Here is a 21,944-nt window from a genome sequence, read left to right as displayed (position 1 = left end):
TTTATGGTTTTTTCTACATGGATTGTCACTTTTCAAAGAAGTCAGCACATTGTCAAAAGAGTCTAACTAACTTTAAACAATATGAATTAACTCAGCCAAAATAAAATCAAAAATAATGTTTGTCATTGTCCTATTTCTCCAGGTCCGGAAAATGAAATGGTTTCTTTTAAGGTATAACAAAATCTTCATCTGAGTCATACCAAATAACTTGATTAGGATTAGAGTCAAATTTGAAAGTAATTGAAGCAGTTACTATGACCAATCCTTTGGAAGACATTCAAACTCTTACTTTAAAAAAATATTTAAATATTTCTATTCAGTGCTGTTTATCAACAGTTGAGCTCTAAATGGATGAAACTGATTTGCATTGTTTCACTTAACCAGTTTATAATTAAATACTCTTATAAAGTTACTACTTTAATAAATGAAATAAGCACAAAACTTGATTTGATAGTAAGGCCCTCATTAGATTTGGGAAACATTCTACAGAAATGTTATAGAGCAATGCCTCCAAAATTTGGCTATACTTTGGAATAACCTATATAATCAAAGGGTTTTTTTTTCATGCCAACATTTACTTGAGAACCACACCTATTGAGCTTTAAGAAATTGGGAAACACTCTCAATGTTTGAATAAGATGAAGTAGTTGCTGTGGAAGCACAATGGGAAAGTGGGCCTTGATAGCACTTCAAATGCCTCTATTTCAGTCTAAAGTAGGCCATCCATGTGGGCCTTGTATAATTTTCACTAGGTCAAACCTGAAGATTTTTGGATATGCAATTTAGGGAGATATTATTGCAATCATAATTTTCCAAAAGGAAATTTTTGAAATGCCACTATGAATTGCATTTCTTATTCAGGTTCTGATCATATACTGAAGAGATATCAAAGGTGATTCATTCCATACTATTCTATCATCTCCTGAGTCTCTATTATACTCCTATAAGCACTGAATACTCAGTGAGTTAACTAGAACTCATACCTTGTGGCAGGTTAATAGGTATATAGGGTTAAAGCCTGACAGGATATCCACTGACAAAGAAGGGGTCATAAGGCATAATTAATTTTTTAATATCAGTGCAAAAGCCTGTATCCTCACATATTTTCTTAAGACAAATAAATTATTAAAAATTTAAATTTCTAAAAGATTATATATTATATAAAGGATTCTTATGTAGGAGCCATTCAGCCCCCCCACACACACACACACAAGACTAAAGTGAAATGTTTCAAAGTGACTCAAGATATATTTATTGGTAACTCATGTAATTTTGATTACAGTCTCAATAACTTGTACTAATTTACCCAAAATACAAGCCTGAAAGTAAATTATGCTGATTCCATGGGATAAGAATTTTTTGAGATATGAGAGGATCAATAAGCATTCATTTGTTAAATTCTACTTCAAGAAACTAAAATTTTTGGTTTTTTACTATAAATAAAATAAGTCTAAAGAGACAGAGCCATGAAACAGAGCCAGAGTTCAAGAAAAAGAACCTAAATGAGACACAACATCTGGCCATCATAAGCAAATGAAAATAGAAATAGAGTGATGGGAAAGGTCACTTATGCTGTTGAAAAGTAACACCCCTACTTCCACACTACCATGCTTATGTCCCCAAAAGAAATATACACCCATTGATTGATTTAGTTAATCTCCACTGCTAGATAAGGATCAATCTAGGGGTAGCTGTTCTGGAAGCAGGATTAAAGTTTTGTGTTCCTTGTTCCCTGATTCTAACACTATGCATAATCACATCTGTGGTCAAATTAGAGCCAGTGTTCCCTGTGATAAAAAATTGTACTAGCTGAAGGAATTAAAGTGTACAGAGCCAACTGTTAGACACAATATTTAAATATACATTAAGTAATAATAATGTAGATGAGAGGCTTTATAAGTAAAATATATGTGTTACTGTATTATATTTCTGTTATATTTGCATATGTATGTATGTACATAGATCCTATTGTATGCTAGCTACCTTTTAAGTGAAGCAAAATAAATACTTGAAGACAGTAAGACTACTTATCTGGGAAGCTGCACTTATTAATCTAAACACTTGTTTTTATTTTAGGATTATGTCTTCCAATTCCTGTGTTTCTTCCCTAAAACTTCGCCAGTTGTTAGTTTGGAGGAAAGCCAACCTCAAATCAACAAACAAAATGCCAATGCCTACTACAATGTGTGTGTGTGTGTGTGCGTGGGTAGGTACACACTTGTGAAGGTCATAAAACAAATTTTCTGGAGTGCATGGCCTCCTTCCACTGCAGGGTTTCTGGGGGTGGAACTCAGGATGTAAGGATTGCAAGGCAACCACTTCTAAACACTGAGCCATCTCACCAGTCCTTATCTATCTGTTTTTAAATCAATCTTTCTCCTTGAAAAAATCAACAGCAGATTAAAACCATATACATAAATACAAAAATCATGACCAAAATAATAGGGCATATTAATATGTTTCATTTAGATAATTTTCTTACTTTAATAACTTGAAACTTGACTGGAATTTGTGTTTAAATCTATTAATTATGAAGTGATAGTGTTGGGGGTCCATTTCTCACAATGACATAGACACTTTAAGAAATAAGTCAACTGGTTCTATTGTGGATACAATTAACTATTCCGAGATCCTCTTGTGAGCTAGTCTCTTTCCAGCTCTCTTTCCTGTACTCTCGTTCTTTCTAAAACTTATCGCTGGTAGTTCTGCCCTATTTGTGCAGCACAAACTCTCTTTTGAGTTGAGCACACAACTACCTAGGCTAACACTATCTTAGGATTTATCTCATCAAAGCATCTCCAGGGAAAACAATATTATAGGATTTTATTAAGTAAAGCAGTTCAGTAGTCAAAAAATAACAAGTACTTTTGAACAAAAGTTAATAGTGAGAGGGCAAGATTATATAGACTTCCTAGTAGGCAAATAGGTAGGGATAGGAACCATGGCTCTATAATAAAGGTGACAAATTTCCAAGAGAGGTAGCTTTTTCCTCAACTTTGAGATAACAGCCTGGAAGCTTTTGTTTCCCACCATCTGGTATACCCATTCAGCAAGAAATTTAGGCCTGATTAGGACTTGTCACATAGCAGTTCTGGGAAAGTCAAGTATCTTAGATGTCTTCAAACCTTAAATTAGGGAGGCCCACAGGCCTGGAGAAGAGTCTGGATATTTTTGGCTTCCTCAGTTGCCCCTCTGCTTCATAGTCTTTGTCTCAGTGTGTCTGTTTCATGCGCGTATTTCCTCAACTCCAATGAATGCCTTTCTTAACTTCTGGTTTTGTCTTCAGAGCTTGAGATTTCTCTGTGGCTATTTTATGTTGAGCTTCAAATGTTGGGGCCTTTTAATTCCTTTACTGTCAGAGAAAATTAACCCAGTCCAGACCCCTAGATTATCATCTCTAGACTCTACCAATAGAATACAAAAGCATTTATGATAGTAAATCCTAAATCAACTATTTACTCCACTGATTTTGAATCAGACTATCTTGACATGCACCCTCTATATCATATTATCGTGGAGTGGGGGTGCACACGCATGTGTGCATGTATGTGTTGAGATCAGAAGTAGACCAGCAGAGTCATTTCTCCTATATCACCAACCTTGTTTTTTGAGACAGGGTTACTATCTGAACTGCAACTCACCAAGTAGACCAGTCTGACTGGTAGAGAATCCCAGGATTTAGCTGTCACCACCTCATTACTTTGGGGTTATGATTATACATGTAATACTTGGCCTTTTTAATGTGGACTATGAGGATGAATTTCAGGTCCACATGTTCACAATGCTGTTAATTTACTCCATATCTATAAATCATATTTATTAACAATGGTTAATTAATTTGATTTCTTCCAACAATATCTTTTTTATTTATTTTTCTAATTTTACATATCAATCCCAGTTCCCTGCCTCCCTCTCTCCCCCCCTCCCATGCCTCTCAACCACCCTCCCATCCCATCCCCCCCCTCAACTCCACAGGGAGGGTGATGTCAAGTCATTTGGAGTAGGGACTAAGCCTTCTCTCCTGCCTCTAGGTTAAGGGAGTATCCCTCCTTGGGGATTGCGCTCCCAAAGTCCTTTCGTTCACAAGGGATACATCCTGGTTCCTTTGTCAGAGGTTCCTTAGACTGCCCAGGCCTTCTAACTGAGGCCCATATTCATGGGGTCTGAGTCAGTCCAATGCTGGTTTCCCAGCTATCAGTCTGGGGGTCCATTAACTCCTCCTTGTTCAGGTCAGCTATCTCTGTGGGTTTCTGTACCCTGGTCTTGTCCTCCCCCTCTGCATCTGGATTCCAGTTCAGCTCATTGTTTAGCTGTGGGTGTCTGTATATCATCATAGATTGTTTTCTATTACAATTATTATAATTATATTATCTATTAGAACCCATTATGAGCCTGGTGGTCAAAGTTATGAGAAGCGTTCCTCATGACCTGAAGCTGAAATGAGAGCTACACTTACAATGTCCAGCCTCTCCATTCTCATGATGGATGTTAATTTATGGAGTAGAGTTTTTACACACAGGCTGTGAAATGGGTAAATTTAAGCTAAACTTCGCATATCTAGATAGCTTACCCCTCCCAGGAAAATAAATAAATAGAAGAACCCAAACTATAAAGAGAAGGGCTAACCCTTGTAAGAATAATTGAAAAAAAAACTGAGGACATAAGAAAAATCACTAATAGCAGGAGTTAGCCAAAATATGATGCATGAAGGGAAACAAAAAGAGCTCAATGCCACAATGAGATTCTTTCTGATCCAAAAAAGAAAGAAAACAGGAATCTCTCAGAAGGAAAAAAGTAGTAAGAAAGATCTCTTGAAAAGTGCTTTATTAATTTGTAACTAAAACAAAAGGCATCAGAGAAAGTGAAGTATCCACAAAGTTTACCTCAAAGGACTTGAGGTAATTTTTATTGGTCAAAGTAATCATGGAATTAAGGGTGATGACAACAATATAGGGATGTTATGAACTTAAAGATACCCATTTAAAGCCTCAGAAGTCATCGTTTTGGCTTGCATACATGACTAATAAGTATCTTGAAAATATGTGTGAAAAGAGAAGATGTACTAATATTCCAAAACACATATTATTATGTTCTCTAAAAGGTCAGGGACAATATAAGAAAACTATCCACTTGCTGCCAAGTCCTCCTGGGACTGGCAAAATACAAAATGCTTTAGTTTCTTAAACACTAAACCCTATGAGTAAAAAGGCAATTAGATCTAAAAAGTACAAAATGAATTTCAATGAGCAAACATGGACTTTCTTAAGCTGCTAAATGTGTCTACCATTAATCTTTATTAAGACATTTTATAAGCAAAAGAATTTTTAAGGCAGTAACAAAGATTCTTTCTACACACGTGGGAACTTTACATATTTGTCCAAATCCACAAAGCACACAATGTCATTAGTGAACTCAAATATAAGTATTGGACTCTGAGAGATGATACCTCCTACCATTGCTTGTAAAAAATGAACCACTATGGTGAAGGATGTAAATAATTGAACCATGCATGTGTTGTCACAGAGAATATAAAAACTCTCTGTCCATCTTAGTTTAGCTTGTTTATACTAACCAAAAGGCAGAGAGAGAACATGCAAATTAACAAAATCAGAAGTGAAAAAGACATAACCACAAGCACTCAAGAAATTCAGAGAATCATCAGGTCATATTTTGAAAACCTGTACTCCACAAAATTGGAAAATGTATGGGAAATGAACAATTTTCTGGATAGATATCTGATGGGAGATGCCTGTACCTTGAAAATAAACATCACTAACAATCATCAGAGCAATTTTGTGTAAAAGATATGGCTACAAAAAAAATGTTCATTCCCGTTTACTTGCTACAAGTAGTTTAAGCACTTTTTACAGTATTGGTGTTTATGTTATCTCTGATCCCTTTTAGGAAGCCATCAGGTCATGATCAGGTCATGTGCCTCTGGGGCAGAGATTTGTACACTCAGAAAAGAAAAGGATGTTCCATCTTTCCTTATCATGTTATGATACAACTGAAAAGGTTCTGTATCTGAATCTGAGATCAAGCCTTCATGAAACACTTTACCCTTTGACACTTCAACCTTGATTTTTTCCACCTGTAGAACTTTGAGAAATACATTTCTGTTGTTTATAAACACCTAAGCTATGTTCTTCTAGAGTCCTGAATGGTCATAAGCATGTGTTATTTAATTTCTTGAAACTTCTTGTACATTGCAGGAAGCTATTGATGCTAAAAAAAAAAAAAAAAAAAGTTTTTGAACTAAGATATAGTAAAAGCAGACATGCACTCCCAAAAAATTTTCACTGTATCTCTACTGTAGGTACATTAGATATATATAATTTATTTCTTTAAAATGCTTAGACATTATTAGAACATTCTTCAATAAAATTAGAAATAATTTTAGAAACCCACAGAGACAACTGACCTGAACAAGAAGGAGCTAACAGGCCCCCAGACTAATAGCTGGGAATCTAGCATGGGACTGACTCAGACCCCCTGAATATGGGTCTCAGCCAGAAGGACTGAGCAGTCTAAGGGACCTCAGACAGTGGAACAACAATGTATTCCTGATGTACAAAATTACCTTGCGGACACATCCCCCATGGAGGGATACTGCCTTAACCTAGAGACAGGAGAGAAGTCCTTGTCCCTATTTCAAATGACTTGACAGATTTACATGACCCCACTTGGATGGCATTGCCCTACATGTAGAATGGGGGTAGAGGATGGGAGGGGAGGATGGTCAGGGTGCATGTAAGGGGGCAGAGAGGGTAAGAGGGAGGGAGGAGAGGGAGGGAAGGAGGGAGGGAGGAAGAGGGAACTGGGATCGACATGTAAAATAAGTAAAAATTTAAAAAAAAAAACGAAAATAGCAACAGTTATAACAACATACATCTGAGCTTTTACTTTTTGCTTTTAAGTTATTGTTAATGTGAACCTTGACTTTGTGGCTCTTTTTTATTTGTGGCTCTCATATGTAAAAAACTGTGGTGGAGCGAGGGCACAAATGTCCAAATGAATGAATTATCTACTATTTATTCATAGTCATAAGTACATTTAATTATTTAGTGTTTGCCTGAAACTTAGAGAAATACAAACCACAATTTAACCTGGAAGGTCACTATGCAATATGTAAATATGGATATTTTGCCATAATGTAACAACAATTAAGAAATAAACATACTGTATCATTACCTGGAAATCTCCTTTCTGTTACTGAACATATTTATTAATAGCACCAATTCTATTGTTTCCCTTAATATTTCCATAATTCTAAAGACATAAAAAAATCATTCATAAAAAATACACAATTGTATTTAAAAAGCATTTCTACCATTTAGCAGTGTTAAGAAATATAAGAGAAGAGTTACAAAGATTTGTCTTATATTAAAATATTAACAATAAAATGAAAAGTATAGTCAGACTAATATCAAGATGCAGAGAGATAGATAGTCTGCTTTGACTAAGAAACATGTAAGAGTAAAGCTTTAAGTCTCAGAGTTAACTGAATGACCCTCAACACCCTTACATGGGTTCTCAAAAGTCAGTAGGCACCTGAAGGAATGGATATAGTGATGGGCCCTTACCCATATGACACAAATTGGAGCATGATTTTGGTGTGGCATCTTTACTTGAACAGAGTGCATAATACACTTTCTATTCAGAATTACGCTAAGGTAAAAGAGTTAGGACCTTTCCTTGATGCCTCAGTATCCATTCCTGTTTATTATTCAGTTAGTCTATTTCTCTCTCCCTAATTTGCAAAGAAAGGAAGGGAGGGAGGAAAAGAAAATAAAAATTTGATTCAATCACCTACCCAACATAGGATTTAGATTTAAGCTGTGCACCACCATCACCACCTAAAAGAAACCTATTTCCATTCCTGTGTGCTTGTGTGTGTGTGTGTGTGTGTGTGTGTGTGTGTGTGTGTTTGTATCCATGTGTATACCAGTCTTAGAAAAGTCTGATCCTAGATCTAAATCAAAGAAATGTTGATTTAAGGCCTTATTGTCTGGTTACTTGCAAGGTTTGCTCTTTAATAGGTTATTATTCTTAAAATATCATGTTATAAACTTTGTACCATTTCAAACATTAAAGTGGCTAGAACAAAGATACTTATACCCTAATATACAATTCAGATTTTATAACCCAGAGAGTACAAAGTAAACATTCATTCCCAAAAATGCTACTGTGGTAAACTGTTCCTTAATGTATACCTCAACTAACAACAGCCAGCACTGTTGGATTCAGGATAGCACCTTAAATCACTGCAAAAAAAAAAAAAAAATGCCTGTAATGGTTAACGTTGTTAATGTTGTCAGGTTGAGGACTTTTGAATCACCTAAAATACATATCTCTGAATGTGCCTGGAAGGCAGTTTCCAGAGAGGTTTCACTAACGAAGGAAGATCCACTGTGAATGCAGGCAGTACCATCTAGGGTCCCAGATTAAGTAGAAATAAGAGAACAAGAAGCTTTAGCATTCCTCATCTTCTGCTCCCTGGCTGTTGATATAACATGATCTACAATCTCATACTCCTCCCTATGATAACAATACCTTCAAATTATGAGCCACAACAAACCTTTTCTCTCTTACATTGCTTCTTTTTAGATATTTTTGTTACACTAATGAGAAAATAATACAGTACAATGTGGTACAAGTTGGTGAAAAAGTTCTTATCTCCAAATAACCTGTTCACATTTTTACTTCTTACCAGTTGAATTTTTCGATAGAAAAACATCATCTTGCAAAATAGCAGGTGGCTACCAGAGGAGTAAGTAAATACACAGTAGTACATTCCACAATGTGAAGAACCAAAGCTCATTCTCTCTTTATGTAGAAAGCCATATCTCAGATCTTGAGATATGGCCCCAAATTATGTCAGAATGTGCATAACTATCTTTCAGCTTTATGACTATGAAGGGTGTGAACTCAGACACTAGCTACAGGTCCCACTTTACAAGCTCAATATATTATTCATGATTTCAATGGGAACATAGCCTCAATGTGTGAAAACGGATCTAAGACCCACCCCATCTCTCCAACACTTGTAACAGCTTCTGAACTAGTCCTTACCAGGATGCATGAACAAACCATCTTGGAATCAAGCATCTCCCCATGATGTGAGGACATATTTGTTTCCTGATGAGGATAATAAGCATATTGCCTTCATGTTCAAATAGGCAACTTTGCTAGAAGCCTCTTAAAAGCCTGGTGTTTTCTAAACTTATATCCTAGCTGCTATACAGATCCTCCTTGTACAGATATCTATTGGGCCACTGGACATTGCCTCTGAGGAACTGGGGAACCTATGGGACACATGAGTTGATGAAGATATGAAGCCCAGCCTGCCTGTTATTCCAGAGTAATAAAGTCTTTTTTTTTCCATGTCCCAATAGTCTCCTGTCTTCCAGTAGCATGTTTGTAATTTGTGACAAGCTTACACATTTCATATGCTGACAACTTATAGATGATAGCTTCAAATTATTCAATTAGAAGGTTCCAGTTTAAAACGTAAAAACTAAAACTTACCCATAAAACCTACCAGTCTAACAGCAATTGCACAGGTGGATCTAAAAACATGAACTGACATTCTCTTAAGAAGCCATGTTAGGTTGAAGATCCTGCATGATTATTTATTCCTAAACTTTTGTCATTTGTCATTGTGATAACTGAGAATGTTGCAGATAGAGCCAAAGTTGCCTTTGGCTACTTTTAACCCTATCTAGTAAGCTATTTATTTTAAACCTCTGCATCTCACCTAACACCTTTGTGATTACTTGTAAAACTTTAAGAATTTATTCTTAGTAGTCTATAAGTCTACTTAGTTTCTACCAGCCCTAAAACTAAGATTATTATACCATCCAAAACCTGCTGTTTCCCACTGACCCAATATTTGCCAAATGTGCTAACTTATTAATTTCTTCTGTAACTACAAAAGTTAATATAATCTTTTCCACAGACATACAAGTTATTCAGAGTCATTAGAATCCCTGTTCTCAGGCCTTCATCAATTATATTTAGCTAAAAAGAGATCACTCAGTCCCTTTTGATTAAGGTCAATGTTTTACTTCAATAAAAGTATTATCCTGATTGAAAAAAACAAACTATGAAATATGAGGGTTTTGTGATTTAGTGATAGAATATTAGCTACAGCTTAAGTTAGATAGAGAAATTAGAACAGTTCTGAAAGAGAGATGAGATATTATGTGTGTGTTTATTGTGAACGGTAATGGTCTAAATCCTGATTGCATTGTTAGTTATCATTATAACCCACAACTGTCAAAATGCACCAAGCTATAAAAAGTGTGCATTTAGATTAATTTAAATTATATTCCAAAAATAAAACATTAAAATTTTCAAGTTTATAAAGGTTGAATTTGTGGCAGTTTATTTCAGCTTTGGGTCAAAATGATTCACAAAACCATAAAGACAAGTATTGATGACTTTTACATACAAAATGCTTAACAGGCTTTGAAAAGAAGCAGCTGCAGTGTAGGAATTTAAGGGTATTTTTACTTACCATCCTGGAGACTCCTAAACTCTTTATGCTTAGATTTCATAATTTTGCTGTGTTTTTTATTCTTTGAGAATTTCATATATGTATACAATTAAATATGACGATGAATCCTTCAAAGCTACTCTTTATCTAAGAAGCAGTTTTACAGAAAAGGTTATGGCTCACTTCAGTGATCCACTATAATTGCTCAAGCAACAAAATGCTACAGAAGGGAAAGGCATTTTAATTACAAGCACTTTAATTTGCATCTGGGTAGCAAGAATACACTACATATATAAATTCAGCAAGGTTTGGGCTTCTTTCTCCTTTCCTGACAGACTGGAACAATCATCTAAAAACATGGCTTTTAACTGAACTGTTTGACTCCTCAAATTGAACAAAATATATACAAAAATGTCTGTTATTGACAAAGAACTGTACATAACCATTGTCTTCATTATAAAGTATTTTTTTGTTGTTGTTCCTATGATTTTTCAGAGTAAAATCAAGAAAAATGAACTCATTATCTACAGAAAGGTTCCCAGAATTATTCGAATTTTGACTTAGAAACTTGTCAAGTGATGTGGATCAATGGAATCAAATTGAAGACCCTAACATAAATCCACACACCTATGAACACCTGATGTTTTACAAAGAAGCCAAAATTATATAATGAAGAAAAGAAAGCATTTTCAACAAATTGTGCTGGCATAACTGGATGTCAGCATGTAGAAGAATACAAATAGATCCATATCTATCACCATGCACAAGACTTAAGTCTGGATCAAATACCGGAACATAAATCCAGTTATACTGAACCTGATAGAAGAGAAAGTAGGAAATAGCCTTGAACACATTGGGACAGGAGACAAATTCCTGAACATAACACCAGTAGCACAGACACTGAGATTGAAAATTAATAAATGGGACTTCCTGAAATTGAAAAGTAAAGGACACTGTCAAAAAGACAAAACAGCAGTCTACAGAATGGAAAAATATCTTCACCAAATTCCAAATCTGAAAAAGGGCTGACCTCCAAAATACATAAAGAACTCAAGAAACTAGACATCAAAATACCAAATAATTCAGTTTTAAAAATGGCATACAAATCTACCTCAGCTACACCAATCTTGGGCACATACCCAAAGGATGCTCAATCATACCACAATGACACTTGCTCAACTATGTTCATAGCAGCATTATTTGTAATAGACAGAACCTGAAAACTTGATGTCCCTCAACCAGAAAATAGATAAGGAAAATGTGGAACATGTACACAATGGAGTATTACTCAGCTTTAAGAAAGAATAACCTCATGAAATTTGTAGGCAAATAGATGGAACTAGAAAAAAAATCATTCTGAGTGAGGTAACCCAAACCCAGAAAGACAAGCATGGTATGTACTCACTCATAAGCAGATATTAGAAGTAAAATATAGGATAACCAACCTACAATCAAAAGCCCAAGAGAAGCTAGTTAACAAGGTGATCCCAAAGAGGCCTGCATGAATTCCCCTGGAAAGGGGAAACAGAAGAGACCCCCTGGATAAATTGGGGATTGGGTGGAGGAGGAATGTGAATTTGAGGGAATGGGCTGGTCATGCTAGGTGGGGGAGACAGGTTAGAAGCAGGATGGAAAGGAAGATTAACAATGAGAGAGGTCTTAAATTTTGGGGGGTAGGGCATTTCAGGGTTAGGGGGGTGGAAAGGGGAGTACCTAGGAGGTGGTAGGCAGGGGGAAGGTAAGATAGGAGGGAGGAGAAACTGGTCAGTATGTAAAATAAAAGAAAAAATGTTAATAAATTAAAAAGAAACCTGTCAAAGTTTCTGATTTGTTGCTGAGTTCCTTGGATCCATAACAGGGAAGTCTGGACAGCTTTTCCAGGTTCCAAAGCAAAGGCAAACTACTGACAAATTGCCAAAGGCTTAAAGCCTTAGGTACAAAGTTCTAGACTCCTTACACTTCCTTTCCAAACCAACTCTTTCACTCAGCTGACTCCACTTGCTCTCCAGAGCCTTCCTTGTGACTACAACATCTCTTAGGATATTATTTGTTTCCTCTATGCCCTTTCTTCCATGTTGCCTGACTCAAAGCTATTTTCCATACTGTGGCATAAGAGCTGCCAAATTGACAGCTGTTCCTCTTTATCTTCTACTGCTTTACTTGACACTCCCTATTGACATCTACTGTCATCTTAGTTCTTAGCATGCACTACTCTCATGTGCTCAGCATGCTTACTTTTCCATGCCAAACTAACCTGAGTCTTTTCACAGTGACTAACTCCTAGCCAGTTACCATAATTCAATTTTGTTCACTGTGGCAAGCCTTCTATATCATCTTTGCTGAACCTTAGCTTATCTTCCTCTGCCTACAGCTCTGAGCTAGTATTGAACCATCAGAGCCAACCCAATTCTTTGTGTCTACTCCAAAATTCTTCATGCAAGAACTATTCATCTTGTTACTCCTGCAACACCTGAGACACAGGAGAACTTTTTAAGTCTGTTAAGTTTATGAAACACTTGGACGTGCTGAGCTTCTGCCTCTAGTGACAGTACTCTTTATTGTTGAGGAAAGGGAATGGTGAGTCTAGGTCAGCCTGGAATACATGGCAAAAGGGGGGGGGGAGGATAAAGTATACTTGACAAAGAACCTGTGGTCCTGAAAAACTTCATAAAGTTCAGAGTTGGAAGGAAACCTGGGAAATCTTATTTTTAAACATATAACTGAAATGTTTAAAACTTAAAGTGATTATTACCCAAAGAGAAAAGGGGGTAAAAAAAATAAGCCAGTGTATACATTCCATTTTTCAAAATGCTTAACAGTCCCCCAGGAAGAGGCATCTAGGGACAGAAGGGGTCAAGTGGAACATCATCTCAACAGCAAGCTCATAGCTCTAGGAAATGCTTGAGTAGCTCTCTGTAGTTTCTTCCTACAGGGCTCAGAGGCACTGCCTATGTTTGTGCCTACAGTTATGAACTGACTTTTGCCAACAATCACTAGAATTCCCAGTGAGAAGTTGGCACACTAGGAAGAGGAGCAAGCCATTCATGAGCTTCAAGGTGGTCCCACATCTAATGAGTACTGATTTTTAAAACACAACTTAAATGAAGTCAACATAGAACAGGAAAGACACTTGAAGGAGACAGGGGAGAAGATAGTAGACTAGATGTAAAGGTTTCAGAAATCAAAACTATGTGAGGAGGTGCTACATTGAAATTATTCTTAATCAAAACCATTCAGATTGCACCTGAGACTGGGTACAGAAAACTTCAAGAATGTATGAAAGTCTCTTGGAAGTGAATGAGGAAACTGAGCCCAGAATGGGGCTCCAAAAGAGGCTCCCAGTCTCTAGCTTGCACACAAAGACCAGACAGCCCAGCTCTCTTTAGCAGCACATTCTCTAAAACAGCCTGAGGATGAAGAGGCAAATGTGGCCACCTGTGAGCTGGAACTAAGGTACCCGGCCTGTACCTTCTTCATCAGGTGGAGTTCCCATCCCCTCAGGCCCACTGGGCAACCATGCTTCGGCGCCAGGAAGAGGACAGAGTGGATGCCAGAGTCCTAGCCCTTGCTCACTAGCTGCTCCAGCCACAGGATCCTGGCCACTGAAGTTCCCATAGCAACCCTGGCACCCGCAAAGGGGCCACAAGAGATGCTCTCAGGGTCAGAGGTCATCTCCATGGAAACAGAAAATTTCTGCACAATGGCTGCTCTGAGGACAGCTTCTGCTGCTTTGGACTGCTTTGCAGAGCCCCTGAGGGGGGGACCAGAGTGGGTCGCTGTCCAGCAAGCCTAGAAGAGATGGTACTGCTGGGTAGGATTCCTAGGAAGCCTTCCCCTCTCAGCCTGTTACCTTCACTATCTTCAGTCAGATCTCCAAGGGTTTTCAAGCTGTGAACAGAGCTGCAGAGAAGATGCACAGATTTGAACAGAACCAATAATGTTAACAGTTCCTTCTGTCAAACTTTGTAGTCCCTGCCTACTCCAAAGGCATCCTCCACCCTGGAAAAAGGAAGCAAATGGCTTAGTGCTTGGTAGCTTGGTAGTAGATGAAGCAAAAAAAAAAAAAAAAAAAAAAAGTTGGAAAATGACTGATTTTTAAACAACAAAAGAAATACTAGAATTGAGAATGCTTCTTTAGAGATAGCTGGTAACTCAACGACAATAAATAAAGTAAATGCCATAAAGAGGGTCCTAGGAATTGCTCTAAAGAGAAAAAGAAGAACAAAAAATTCAACTTTTTGCAGAAAAGAAAAAAGAACCAAAAAATAAAAGAATGTTAACCTTACTACATAGGGAACTGGGAGGGCTTCAAGCTGCATTTGCAATTTTAAAGGAAAGCTTAACAGCATACAATAACCTTGTGTCTTGTGTTTTTAGAGAAGAGTCAGGTATGAGGAATAGCCAGAAGGCTTCAAGCTTTTTGAATTCAGAGTACTTCTGTAAAACCATTCAGGAATACAAAGAGCCAGAAATTGATGCCACTGCTGGAATTTTTGCTTACCTACTTATGTTTGTGTGTTTAGTTTTGTTTTGTTTTCATCATTCAGAATAGAAGTGAACACTGAATAAATGACCAACTATCATACTGCCAGTTGGTTCAGCTTTTAGAGCTATCAGCTTTCACAATTCATCTTATTGCAATGTTTTACAAATGTTCTGCATCACAAGCAGAGGCTTTGTCAGGAAACAGAAAATGCAGTGGTGCCCAAAAACCACTGTCAGTGTTTCCTACATAATAGGCTCTGTGTAAATGTGTTCTTGTTTTTCCTTTTGACTTCCATGTTAACAAAATCCTAGGAGTTTTTCCTTTTGACTTCCCTAATCACCCTATCTTTGACCAAATAAAAGCATTATTTTGTAGCAACTTGAGAAATACACAGGAGAAACACCAGGATGAGTGACTCTTCCAAAATAGAATAGCAAAAATCTGGAATTACATCTCAGGAAATAATTTAAGAAATTGAGCATTTCCCTCAGAAAATGTTTAGCCAGTCAATGCCCAGGTCAATTCACACCTGGATCTGATGCATGGCTCACAAACCAGAGGCTTCAGGAACATCGTATAGACTGAGCACTAGCAGGCATATATGCAAGTAGATCTATCCTTGACCCACATTGACTTGAGGATAGGGCTAAGTTGAGTTCAAAGGGTTTTGTTCATTATTTAACTCTAGACATAATGCAAAGACTGGTTTAAACTTCACAGAGGCCAAATTTCTGCCACACTCTTCAAGTACCCCAACTGTTTCCCCCTAAAGCATAAGAAACTATTGTGAATCAATGCTCCCAATTTGATATACACACACACACACACACACACACACACACACACACACACACACACTGTATTGATAGAAAACGTATGAGTCACGGTGACTGAGGCATGATGTCAAAATGAGCAAAGGAGCTTAAACATTGGTTGTTGTCCTTGTTATCATTTGTATGAAAACACAAAAGTACCCAATGTGTGTCTAGCTAAAATGTGGAAAGCTGGGATCAAACACTGTAAACAAATAGTTCATTGTGGGAAATGTGAAGCAGAGTATAGAGTTAGCTTTAGCACATTCGAAGAGTGATGCATCGTTTGAACATCATCATCTTCATAGTTAAAGGTGAGTTGAGATTACTGTGCATTGATTTTATAATTGTAAACTTGGATGTCAATTTCAAGAAAAGAAAGAAATCCTCTCTTCTAACAATTCGTTACTTGGAAGTCTTGTTAAAAAATGCCACATTTGATTCACAAAGCAGCACTGCTCGGTACAGCTTACTTTACTATCTCAATAACTAAAACTTCCTGCATGGGATATTACAAGAATTTTCCATCCATTTCTTCTTCTGTCCATGCTATCTGAATTTGATGTGTTCATTTGCTATACACTTGTCAATTTGTGGCTCACCAAGGTCTAGAGAACTCTTAAATAAGACTTTAGGGTGAGAATAATTGAAAGGGGGTAATTACTCTTTTCTCCTTCCCTATCTCCCCATTTTATCACTACAAAAGCCGTGATGGGAACACCAAAGGCCATGAGTCTGTGGAATATTCCCAGTGCACTCTGTGGAACTATGTCTAGGTAATCTGCTTCCTACGTATCCTCCCACCACAGACATCTGTATGCAAGAAGATTCTCACACATCGTAATGTATTTTAAAATCTGAGTTTTCCAAAGTCTTAGCTTGGTGAGGAGGCTTGGGGGTCTTGTGTGTGGCATATTTTGTACAGCATGTGAAAAGGTCCCTGATTTGCTTTGCTTGTTTTGTGAATCTGGAGAGACAGCAATGACATAATCTTAGTATTTATCAATTATATTTATTACCTTATCAGTCTATGCTTCAAGAGCAATGACCTAGATTATTTTCTAGACCAGCCTGTTATATACACTGGTCATTCTAAACTGTTACATTGGTGCAAAAAATATGCCAGACCCCCTTCAGACAAAATAAGCAACTTGTACTTAGTATTTCTATTTAATTATTTGCCTAGAGTACAGTCACTTCTCATGACTCCTACAGCAGAAGCTACAGCAGGTAATATATCTTCTAAATGCACAGCTATTGCTCTGCTAGAAAAATAGCAGAAAGTAGGACATCTGAGCATGTGTGTGCATCTGAATATGTTCTCTAACAATCACTGTACTTTGAAATATTAGGTACTGTGCTAAAATTAGTAGATTTTACTTTACATCCAAACATTTTAAACTATTGTGAGTTGTTGTTTTTTCAAAGAATATGTAGTGCAAATACATGCTGCTATTTTCTCATTAGTAGTAAATCTTTACCTCTATTTCTGCTTATTTTTACACTAACTTGCTCTAAAACCTTTAGCCTGGGAACCTTTATCCCAGCTCCCCACAATTCTTGATGATTTCAAGAATCAAAAATTATCAGTAAATTATTTCATAACTTGCAAATATAGGGAAGAAAAAACAGCCTAAAATCTGTCTCTGAAATAATACTGAATACTTTGCACTGATTCCCTTGTGCTTGGCAGCATTATGTCAAGTTATTTCAATTGAAACCAGTTAAATGTCCTTCTTTTGGATTTAAGATAATATGATAGGTAGTAGTCAGTCTGTTCTTTTAGTTTTTACAGTCAAGAGGATTTTATTTATTTATAAAAAGAGGCCCTTTTTATTTCAATTACCAGATTAAATTCTTAGTTGTATTGCTATATTGGGATCAAAAAACAACAAATGATTATAGGCTCTGTGTTACTAGCAGGAGAATAGACATCACTAGGTACAATATTCAGAAGACATGGCAGGCATGAGTTTGAGTCCAGCTAAAAAGTTCAAAGCTCCATTTTTTAAAAATCTCCTAAGTTCTCTGACTTCCAATTTGAACTCAAATCTCTGGCAATCGAAGACCTAACTATTCTATTAAATTATCTGGTGATGTTATCAGACATGGCATGGGTTCACCCATCACCTCACCGCCCCCCCCCAAGTACATTAGCACATAGAAGCTGCAAAATAAATTGCTCTTAAAATAAATAATCACTTGTTTAACGCCTTCTAAAACACTTTGGAAAAAAGAAAACTATTCTTGAGAAATGAAAGTGGGTAGGGGAAGTGTAATAAAAAGATCTTAAACTGAGTAGTGGGGGGTGGCATTTCCAGTAAAATTATTTGCAATAAAAACATAAAGGCCTCAGAACAAGCTTACTGTTTCTTCCTGCTGAATTATTTCCCACTCACCAATATTATGGAAAGGATGACTTCAAAGTTCCCAGATGAATGGCCAAGTCACAAAAAAAAGAAAGGCTTTCTACTGTGTTCTGTTTTCAGAAGAAAGCTAAATCTTTTCACAGAACAACACAAGAAGGTTTATAGCCACTTTGAGAAGTCTTGCAGACAGCTGTTTCATGTCCAGTGCATGAACCAGTGTTGCAGATGTAGGTGGATAATTGAACTAGGCATCTGTAGTGTTAGGCTGGATGCCAAGGATGGGGAGTACACCCTGGGCCTGAATCAGGAATGCTCTACTAAGGAAGGTGTCCAGTCTGCTCTTCCCTTAGGGAAGTCTCAGGAAGTGAACACCACTCCAGAGTCACTAAACGCTGAGTAGTTAAGGGACAGGAGGGTAAAAGGACAGGAAACAATGAAGGAGGCTTGTTAAGCAAGGCATGGATCTAGAATTCAAGGACCAGGCCATAGGACAGAGGCACCAATTTCAATGCAGTGGGTTGAAGTCAATAGCTGTCTCTTCTCAGAACCTCCATAATCCTCTTAAGCTCCCCAGCTAGGAGTAACTTCCCCTGGACTGAGCACAGAAACATTTGCTCTTTTGGACACTCTTAGCAACTCACGTGCACCTTGCCTTTTGCTGCAGAAGTGGTGTCTGCAAAGCGTCCTAGACCTCCACACCCACTGCCTTCAACCCCGCCCACACATGCTCTTCTGTTCTCCCTAAAGCCACAAGGCCGCAACCCCCTCCGCTCGCGTCATTCCGGCGATGCTACATTTGCTAGGCTCAGAGGCTGGGAGCGAGCAGCCACTTGCTGCCCAGCAGTGGGACTTATGGGTGCCAACGTGGCAGACGCTAAGCCCCAGATGTCACGGCGGTCGCGGGAGAGCCATGATCTAGTGCACCGCAATGCCAGCTTCAAGCAGCCTTAATCATCCCGCTGCCGCTGCAGGACAGATGATCCCCCCGCCCCTCCAGCACAACTACAGCCAAAAAAAAAAAAGCTCCAGGCCCCTCCCCCACACCCTATCCCAAACAGGAGCTGCTTCTGCTGCACACTCCTGGCTGACAGCAGGAATGATTTGAGATTTGAGGAAAGACTGCACCCAGCCTCCTTTGCCGCAGCTGCCACCGCCAGGCAGCCCTCCAGCGTGGCTGCCTGAGGGTTGCTCTCCCACAACTCCACTGCTCCCAAATGCCTCAGACTAGACACAGGGAAGTAAACCCCTGGGACCGACTCCCCAAATCAACTGCATTTGCATGTCTTATGTAATATACTGCAAGTTCTCTGGTTGGAGCTCTTTGAAATCGGGGCGTGTGATCCCCAGAAGGCATAAGGCAAGGGACCTGCTGGTCATCCTGGGACCCATACACAGGGTTTCCACTCCCGTTTATGAAAGGGAAAGGGACTTAAATGGCATATATTAGAGGGACTGGGGTTGTCCTCTACGTTCTTATTCCCCCAGGCACAAGCCCTGTTCCAGTGTTCACTGTTGGCAGGCTGGATGTGTCAGAGGCAGACGAGAGAATGAGTTAATAGCACCCAGAGCTAGACGGGGGAGGGAGGCGGGGGCTGACGGAGGAGCCGGGCCATGAAGGAGGGGGAGCTTTTACTTTGCTAAAGGTGATGGGGTGGCGAATATTGTGCAAGCTAATCAGAAAGTCTAAAGCTATGTCCCCAGAGGAGCAGAAGTAAGGCAGCTCTCCGCTCTTTCTCCTGGCACAGCCATAAGCCATAAGCCCTTCAATATTCCACCAGACACGGGAGATCAAATCAATTTAGTGGGGTTTTTAAAAAAAGTTTCCTCCTCCCTCCTAGTGATGGATTGTGTCACAGCTAAGAGCTGTTGATCAGGGTTTTCGGATCAGAAGGACGCAAATCGGCGGTAGCTACTTGTTTATTCATGCAACACCTCTGTATGCAACACTGTCCGGGTTCCTTGCATGTTCCCTGGTCTCCTGCATAGCAAAACTGCAGACCTAGCTCGGTGAGCAACAGACAGGGTATTACGAGGAAAATCAGAATATGATGCATGCTTCGCTTACCAGTTGGGTTCTTGTTTTTCTTAAGACTCTTGCCACAAAGACACTGCAGCATATGCGTTCCTTTGCTGAAAATGTTCCAAAGAAACCACATTGATTTGGGCGAAAAGCAACCCAGCAGCTTAGACACCCTGAGAAAGAAGAGGCCCTTGTGGTTGCATAATAATAACTTGAAATCAGTTCTCCTGAAGAGGGGCACCGGTTTTACCATAGGAAAAACGTTAATATTCCGGATCTTCTCCCAGTTTTTTCCCCTCACGTGGTATATCTCTTTGAGACTTCTCAGCGATTGTTTTTTCTCGGCCAGGGTGAATGATTTATCCCCTCTTGATCAGCACTGGATCATGACCAAAAGGTTGGATAGAAAAAAATCCTTTTTCACATGAAGCCAAACCAAAAAAAGAAAAGAAATCCCAACCGAGATCAGAACTAATCAGGAAGAACAGTAATGCACAAAAGATCCCCAAAGAGAAAATCATAGCCTTTTACTCAATGGAACTGAGGATGGGCGGATCTGCAGAAAGCAAGCCAGATTCATCTTAGCGAGAGAAGACTGCCATTGTGTAGTCCCTAGGAGAGAAGGATAAAAACGGGGGAAAGAAAAAAAAAAGCAAGAAAGGAAAAAAGAAAGAAAGAAGAAAGAAAAAACAAAACACCACCACACACACTCATACACCAATACCACCTCCGAGATCTGTCTGGCCGCCAAAGACTGAGCCTTCCTTCTCTCGCGATCAATTTTTTTTCCTATCTTTTTTTTTTTTTTTTCTTTTAGATAAGCAATCACCAGAGCTCCGTGGGATCCGACTGAAACTGCAGTTCTTAATCACGAAGAGAAGATGTAATGTAGGTGCCCCCTCCCCTTGTCAGTCTCGTAGTAGGTAGAAAGCGCCACAAATTTCCTTCCTCCTTCCTTACACTCTTCCTTCCAGTCTCCAGGCACCGTGAGCATGAGGAAAATCTCTCCTCCGTATTCCTCGCCCAGCCTTGGCTGTGAGTTACAGGCATTAGAGGGAGGAGGAGGAGTTGAAGTTTGCATTGAAAAGACTGGCTTTCCATGACGTAGCCACGTGCTTTCAGACCCGTCACCAGTGAGGTGCCTCAACCAGCCCAGGGAGGGACTGTCACTGCAGTGTGTGTGCCACCCCTCCAGAGCACTCCCCTCCACCAACCCCAGCCAGGCCAGCCCAACCCCAGAGACCCTCTTCCTCCTCTGCTGCTGGCTCTTAGAACCAGCCTTACAACCTGCTGTAAAAAGCAAATTTAAAAAAGTACAATTAACAATTATAATGAGTAAACCTTAGAAAATACATGGGGGAGGAGTTTAATGCCATTGCACACAGCCAAAACCAACTCCACTCTCCATCCACAAAGCAACATTAATGAACCTTAGATATTAAAGAAAATGCAAGTCCCTTCCTTTCTTGGGAAGTGACTCCTGCTTTCCATGCTCAGAAAAATATAAGCCAGGTGAATGGCCAGTATGCATTTCTAGAACCAGACTATTAAAAGCACAAACACCAACAGAGCAATGGTAGCACACACCTTTAATTCCAGAACTCAGGAGACAGAGGCAGGAGGATCTCTGAGAATTTGAGGCCAACTTGGTTCCTAAAATGAATTTCAACACAGTCAGGATTACACAGAGAAACCCTGTCAAAAAACAAACACAAAACAAACAAAAATGGACAAACACCAAAATCTAGATGGAAGCATA

General features: G+C 38.7%; 1 protein-coding gene across 1 annotated transcript in view; it reads right to left on the bottom strand.

Annotated features, from left to right (window-relative positions):
- Positions 1-21,337, bottom strand: part of Fgf14 (fibroblast growth factor 14) — a 488,049-nt gene extending 466,712 nt beyond the window's left edge. Inside the window, exon 1 of the mRNA XM_051195185.1 lies at positions 20,231-21,337. Coding sequence (XP_051051142.1) covers positions 20,231-20,438 — 208 coding nt within the window. The 5' untranslated portion in view covers positions 20,439-21,337. The remainder of the gene's footprint in view (positions 1-20,230) is intronic.
- Positions 21,338-21,944: the final 607 nt, after the last annotated feature.

Source organism: Phodopus roborovskii, unplaced genomic scaffold, assembly GCF_943737965.1.
Source record: "Phodopus roborovskii unplaced genomic scaffold, PHOROB, whole genome shotgun sequence".
Lineage (NCBI taxonomy): Eukaryota > Metazoa > Chordata > Mammalia > Rodentia > Cricetidae > Phodopus > Phodopus roborovskii.
Note: the sequence above shows the minus strand (reverse complement) of the source record. Positions and strands in the feature narration are given on the sequence as shown.